The following is a 7,799-nucleotide window of genomic DNA, read 5'->3' on the forward strand; positions in this document are numbered from 1 at the left end:
AGGTGGCACATCGGCTAGAAGGCTCTCATTCTCTAGCAGCTCCTTCCATCCCGTATTGCACCATCCTAACCATGCGGGTGTCGAGTAGAGTGTAGAATTCTTCATAGAGCAGGAATTCTTTCTTCTTGGCAGCCTAACGCTCGCCTTCTCCAGCCTGATACTCCTGGAGTTCTGCCTCTTGGTTCTCCAGTTGACCCCCAATTCCACTTGCAGCTCTAACTTTAAGGTCTTCAAGGCCTCAGATCCAACTTTAGCTGCCTATATCTCTGCTCGGGCAGTCTCCCAATCAAACAATCAAGCCTCAGCCATGGCCTTAATTGATTCAGTCTCGGCTTTGGTGGCTCCTATTTCCACCTTCAGAAGCTCCGACTCAGCGTTGGCGTCCCCCAATTCGACTTTGGCCACCTCCAGCTCAGTCTTATGCACTCAGATGACACCTTTAGCTTTTTTATTTCCTTCCGCTGCTTCTTCCTTCTCAACTTCAATTTTTTAACCTGGGCTCCTAGGGACTCCTCTTGTCCAGGTCGTACCTCGTTGTGCCTTTCTCTGTTGGTCGACTACTGCCCTCTCAGTCGGTCGATCTCCGCCTGAGCTAAGGTAGGGTCAGCTATCACCCTCTTCAATCGATCAGTCTCCACCTGAGTTAAGGCTAAGGCCTGGTCAGAGGTAGCCACTTGAACCTCCAATTCAACTAGTCGTGCCTGCATTGTTCGACGCTTTCCCCATCACTCAGGAAATCACTGTCCAAAGGATACCAGGCTGGCCAGTCCTACAACGTACATCAAAAACATCAGTACCAATAATTGGGAAAAAAGACATTACCTTGATATAATGAAGGCTCCCTCACTTAACCTGGTTCCTTGCAACACTAGTGAGTTAGCTAAAGCCTTGAAGGTTTTATTGTCGATCGCTTCCTTGATTTCCAACCACATGCTTGCCAGAGGCCCCAGGGCTGCACTCACGTTCGCCAGAATGGCGTCTCCACCCCTTTGCTCAGGGATTGCGTCCACAGTCTCTAGGATGGCGTCTCTGCCCCTTTGCTCGAGGACTGCTTTCGTAATCTCCAATATGATGTCTTCCCCCATTTGCTCTGGGGCTGCGTCTGAGGTCACCACGAGGGCCTCCCCACCTATATCAGTGGGAGGAAATCCCACTAGTGGGCTACCTCGGGGAGCTCGGAAACCAAGGCCTAGGTGTGGGTATGATGAACTGGCCCATCTTGGAAGCCTCCTAACTTGACAATTGAGGTTGGGGTCAGGAGCCTCATTAGGTTGGAGTCCTTGGCGAACGACGCCTCTTCCTATCCTCAAGGGCATTCCCGACTCGCCCGAGGTGACCGATTCTATGAGGCAACTTCTGTTAGAGACATAGTGGGGGCAGGTGAGACCCTCTCCTCAGGCACGGATGCCTCCCCAGTTAGATCGATGATTGACGCGCCATGAGCCTCCAACTCAGCCTCCGTCATTTTCACCACTTTGGTGACAGTGGCTTTAAACATGGTGACGGTTGTAAGAATCAATAAGTCTTCAGTTAGATACCAAAATTTGTGACGGTGAAAGGTCTTACCGAAAGGAGCTTTGAGAGAGATCAGGATGGGGCTCAGCTTGAATTTGTGAATTAACCCCTCCTCGAGTAGTGAGTTGCTATCGAATTTCATATCTTGTAGTTTATGAGATGCATCAAAACAGCCCTGCTCCAAATGATAATTTTTCAATGTAGGAGCTGCATGTAACTCGAGTTGCCATCAAGTTGGCCAAGACACGGGAATCGGAGGCTTTTCAAAGAAAAAGTGGGGTGGAAACCCCTTGTGAGAAGATGATAAGTTCTTCAAGAAATTGAACCCGACTTTGGGGCAAAAGAATAATACCCCATCTTCCATTTTCTTCAAGGTAAAAGAAATAATGAAAGACTCTAGCAAATAGGGGGATTCGATATAGTCGACATAGGATGACTACGCCGATGAGGATTCGGAAAGAGTTTGGACCAAGCTAGGACAAAATACAGAAATATTGAGACACTTCAAAAAAGAAGGCTGGGATAGGAAAGCGAAGTCTGTTCAATAAATGACTTCGGAAAAAGATCACGAAACGAGGAAGAGGGCAATCTAGACGATCATTACCATTCAAGACTACTATGTGGTGGTCGGCAGGAATCCTATTGGTCATCCTTATTCGATCCAATTCACCTCCATTAAAATCCAACTCAATGGATCAATACCAAGGAGTAGAAGACAACTCTATAGCCATCAAAAGGTACAATATAGAGAAATGAAAGCTGAAATCGGGGGCTAAAAGATCAACAGTTGATCAAAACGGAGGGCGAAGGCAAGAGGTAGGCACTGGCTGAGAAGCTAGACATAGAGTACTTGGAGACGAAGAAGATGAAAGCAGTGGTCGTAGAAGCAACGATTGCGCAATAAAAGCAATGACATCTTCTTTCGACCTAATATATCGTTGCTTGTCCGATCATGATTGTTGGATCTCTGCAATCAAAATGGCGGAATAGAATTTCAGCCATAGGATTAGGCACATGGATCAAAACCAAATCTAAGTAATCATTGTGATTTGGGTGATGCTTCGTTTTCTGCATATGGTCACATCACATTAATAGACGCAACCTCGAAGCTTTACCACCAGCACACACTCAACTCAAAGATCGAGGCAAATCACACATGGTGCACATTTAATAAGCATGAACACATTTAATACACCATGTAATTTGGATCATGCTTGAGATTTGCCGTGTGGCCGATACAGACGGGGCACAGATGTCACCTTATCTAATTGCACAATAGTCCAAGCAATCAGACTTTTGCCTCCTTCAACTAGACTTGAAGGGAAGATGGATGATACAGGAAGTAATTGGAGGGTGCCACGTGGCTAAGAGGAAGTCAATAGTCTTGCTGAGATGGTGGTCAAAGTCAAAAGTAGACAGCTCCTTGACTCCATGCCATTCCCAAATTCGAATCTTTCTCGAATCCACCCTGCTCCCAACTCCGTGCAATCTTTGTATTCGTACCATTCCCGATTCCACAGGCGAGGCATGGAGTTGTTGCTCACAGAAGTTACGGAAAACGTAGCTATTTTCTTTGGAAAATGTGAGAAAACACAACCATTTATTCCAGAAAACGTGGGTAGTGTAAGGGGGAATCTCGGAACACGTGAAGACACAATCACAACTCTATAAAAGGTCGCCTGCTCTTGCAGACGTAGGTATGTGTACCTACGTCTGCTCTTGCAGACGCAGGTATGTGCACACCAACCTAGACTTTGAGAAATCCCAAACTACTCTTCTTCTTCTTCTTCTTCACTCCCGGATGCCGACTTACTTAAGCATCGGAACGATTGCGCTAGGGAACCCTCGGCCATCATTTTAACCTCCTCCTTGTTCTCTTCCATTTAGGCTTTAGCGAACCTCTTCACCAGCCCTTGCTAGCCTTGGGAGATTGACGACTTAATCAACATCAACATCAACGTTAACTCATCGGCATTTTAAGTTGTCATTGTTACTTTTAAGTTATCATCATTTGGTCACCCGTTACAAATTTATAACTAATACTAAAATCACGAGTAAATCTAGACCAATAAATCTGCTAAGAAGTGTATCATTGAAGCCAATGTCTTAGAGTCTAGTAACATCATCTCACGTATAGACTAAAGCCCTCAACCAGTGACATACAATAATAGTGTCCTTGTGCAAATAAATACTGACTGCGTTGTTCGTTGCTATCACATCCTTTTGTGGATAGTCAGATACTCTCGACTCTTCACTTTTTAGTATTTCTTTTCTCCATTTAAATTTTTAAATCTTTCACTACAATTATTCTATTCTGGACTCACATCTTATCGGTTAGTCTAAACGACTAATTTAAATCAACTTTTATTATAAATTAATCTAATTTTTTACATATTAACATGTGGTCTCTAGGTACAACATAAAGATGTGGGTATCAACATCTAAGCCAATAAGAATGATGAAAGGTAAAGGAGATCTAATGATAGATATCAATTGAAGACTAAATTAGAGTATCCATTTTAATTTTTAAAATAACCCTTTTTGTGGTAATCCCCATGTGAAATCCTTGTAAGACCATGAAAGAATATCAATTTTTTAAGGGATAGATGAGTATATCATTGCAATATAGTAGTATGCTTGATGCTAAGGTTTCTTATAATTGCTTGAGGGGAAGACTATTGATGAGCTTACAGGTTTCTTACTGTTGTTAATTGGAATTTGTTTTTGGTAGGCTGTCTAACCAAGGCTTAGGAATTTTATATGGAAATCACTTACGGTAGAGTTCTTATTTCTTATTGCATGATTGCTATTCTAATTTGTCTGGTAGAGGCATGTTTGATATTTTAACTGTGGTCAGGATTTGGAAGGCTTGCAGCATCTAATTCAAGACTATTCATTGGTAAGGAGGTTTGGAGTTTGATGAAAGCTGAAAGGGGATGGATATTTAATCTTAAGGAGACGTGTTTTTTTGGCAATCGGTTGGGGGAGGGTATGTCCTTTGGGAAAGCTGAAGCTGCTCGAGTAAAAGCTGCCATTTATATTTTAATGAGGCGCATTTGGAGAAATAGGAAGAAAGAAGTATAGTCAAGGGGCTTGCTTCATGAATCTTTAGTGAAGAACATTTTAGCCGGGGAGACTGAATTCAAGAGGTTGTTGATACTATGGCACAAGGGCTAGGGATCTTAAGAGTGATACAGGCTGGAAAAATGAGTTTGATGTATCATCTTATGGATGTGCATTGCAGAAAGGAGCTGGAAAGGCTATTTCAGTTAAGCGATGTTTTTTTCAGGTTTCTATTTCTGTTTTGCACGGAAAACAATGGGCAACAAAGAAGTCTTAACTTACTATGTTCCTGTGTTGAGTGTTCCAATCTTTCTGATTTTAAAATAGCTATAGGGTGCTTAAATGAGTGTGAGGTTCCTTGGCTTGCTAAATTTTCAGTTGATGGCTAAGTTCTTCTTAAGGGTGTATTTAAAGTGGAGTTAATGTATGTTGTAAGTTTTGTTGATGGTTTAATGAATTAATCTGCTTTTTTTTTTCTTTTTGAAAAGAAACGGGTAGAAATAGTAGAGGTAAAGTGTAGCAAAAAAACAATATTTGATCTGCGAGTTTAGAAGGGAGACAACTAGGTCAAGAATAAAAAGATAGAGAGAAGGGATGGCGAACTTCTTGTTTGTTTTGCACCAAGTTATCCCATCATATGTGAAGCATACAAGAGCCCTCAAATGTTTTAGGTCAAGCCATAATGATCCCTCAAATACATTTACTCTAAACCATAATTCCTACAAGTCATAGGAAGTTCCAAGACTGCAACAAAGAAGTTAAATGCAAATCTAAACATCTTCTCCAATGCACAGTGTAAATGCACTCTCTATGATAGTGACTTATTACGGTGTAAATCCTTAAAGTGTTTGGTTGGAATTCCATGAATGTCTACAGATCCACAGTAGATGGATATTGAACACAAACATTGGGAATTCCTGTTCCATCGATGTTAACATTGGTATGATGCTTTCCACCTTTTTCTTTTTAGTGATAAATTTTCTTGAATGTTTGGGTGCAAGTTCTGTTGAGATTTCATTTTAGAAGACTGGTGACATTTTCAGGCATAAATTTTAGCAGATGGTGCATTTTGCAGTCGAGAATAAGGTCTGGAGCTACTAATCAGGTGTGCAATTAATTTTTCATCTACTCATTTCTGTATTAAAACACATGAAACTGAGTGCACATCGTTGATATAAAGACACATACAACTTTTGCTGGAAATGCTAACTTTCTGTGTTCGAAATCAAAATAGTAGGAAGCGCCAATAAGCTAAGCTATTAATCTTATAGGATAGTTTAGTTGATGACATGAATCAAGTCCTTGGTAATGCATGTGTAGATGGAGCTCCTGTGTTTCAAAAGTATTAGTATCAGTTCTAGTAACAGTGTGAATAAGTTTACCATTCTAGTGTTGTTGGCAGCAAAAGAAAGAGGTTGAACGATTCTTGGAGAGTGCCCGTGCGTTTCTCCTTGTCTCCAAGTATTCAATCAAGGGGATGGATGAGGAATCCAAACATCCTTCCTCAGCTGTGGTAGGATGACTCGATGGTTTATTGCTCCATCTCAATATTTTAGTTTGGTAACTTCATGTTCCTTATTAAGCCTTACAGCCTTGGATGCCATTGCTAGTTGGTAATTGTCAAGTTCTAATTTATTGTAGCCTCACAAGGCGCTCACATAAGATTTTTAATTTCAACTACAAATCCACAACTGCAATAATAACTTTGCTATACTAATTTCAAATACATGCACACCTTTGCTATTCAATAACTTTGCCTACTCCAAATTGGATATATTTGAGTCATACTAGACAGTTATCCACCTTGATTCAACGTGTTAATAATGTGATGTTTTCATCCCGACAAGCAACAACATCCTGAGGAGCTAATGCAGCTTAGAACCCGATTCTTGGAATTGAAGAGCCTTCATTCATTGATATGTTATTTTAAATCATTCTCCGATCCTATGGAACATTGGAACCTGTAAACTCTCGGTAAATTACCTCATTGCGTTTGACATCAACATATATAACTTCAGTTTTAGTATGCAAAGGTACATTGCCGCACTGATGGACAAATAATCTGTAGTTTTAGGGAGAGGTTGAAATCCCCTGGTATCTGCCTTCAAAGTGAGAACACTGAGAACAATGAGAACAAGGGTACTGTTTGGAACTGAAATGGTTGATTTGTAGTGAAAACTGCATATAAATTACTAATGTTTGGGCCAACAGTTCTCGTCAGATGGACCAAGTTAGGGACACTTGTACTTCCAAGAAATTCAGTATTCAATCGGTTACTCATCCAAAATAAAATTCACACAAAAAATGGTACTGCAGAGAAAGAAAGTCCAAACTGGAGATGCCTGCTGCATTTCCTGTAACACCTATTTTGTGATTTTCTTTATAACAAAATTTACCAACGCCCAACCAAAAGCCAATGTCTTCATAATTTTTAAAAGAAAAATCACGTGCAACCAAAAAAAATTTTTAAGCAAGAAGAAAAAAAGTCCATCTGACAACACGTGAGACTTTGTTCTACCCTTTCTATTTTAAAGGTGCTGCACCAGATAATTATTAATTTCGTTGATTTACATAGGAATATCTAAAATGATCCACGCACGAATAACAGGAAATAGGCATCTTAAAACTACTCAGAACTTTAGGAAAAATAATATTATTATTGATAAAAACTATCTTACGACATTAAACGTGATGCTTTTATAGGCTTCAAATTTTAAGACTTAAAGAAATAAAAGAATTCCTCACATATGGACCTAAATTCTTATTTTGTAAAGAAAAAACGTTCTATAATAAACGTAGATCGTTGAAAAAATCCGATTTCAAATCCAAATAAAAAATTATGGCCTCCAACAAATTATTCTATTAAATCTGAATCAAAATGTCAGTCACATTTGCAACACAAGATTTATTATTCATCAGGTACTTGATGGAGTGAGTAATCACTTCAATAAAACACAGGAGATGGTGGCGGATCGTCGGGTCCAGGCAATGGTATTCTCTTCCTTGGGAGCATAGGAAACTTCATCTCTTTCACTGGTTTTGAGACTGACAACGAGTGAACCAGCGAAGAAGAAGAGCCATCGGCAGATTGCGTCAAGGGGCGCGCACAAGTCATCGAGCAGAGCAGCACCAGAATGACTACAATCGCAGCCATGGCACGGCCATGAAGGCAAAGAGCAGAACCAGAGCTTGCCATGCTAGGGATCTCTCTCTCTCTCTCT

General features: G+C 40.7%; 1 protein-coding gene across 1 annotated transcript in view; it reads left to right on the forward strand.

The window, feature by feature from the left end:
• LOC121978719 (BAG-associated GRAM protein 1-like) overlaps positions 1–6,291 on the forward strand; it is a 96,719-nt gene extending 90,428 nt beyond the window's left edge. The window contains exons 15-17 of the mRNA XM_042531022.1: positions 5,455–5,518; positions 5,622–5,683; positions 5,981–6,291. Coding sequence (XP_042386956.1) covers positions 5,455–5,518; positions 5,622–5,683; positions 5,981–6,100 — 246 coding nt within the window. The 3' untranslated portion in view covers positions 6,101–6,291. The remainder of the gene's footprint in view (positions 1–5,454; positions 5,519–5,621; positions 5,684–5,980) is intronic.
• Positions 6,292–7,799: the final 1,508 nt, after the last annotated feature.

Source organism: Zingiber officinale, chromosome 4B, assembly GCF_018446385.1.
Source record: "Zingiber officinale cultivar Zhangliang chromosome 4B, Zo_v1.1, whole genome shotgun sequence".
Classification (NCBI taxonomy): Eukaryota; Viridiplantae; Streptophyta; class Magnoliopsida; order Zingiberales; family Zingiberaceae; genus Zingiber; species Zingiber officinale.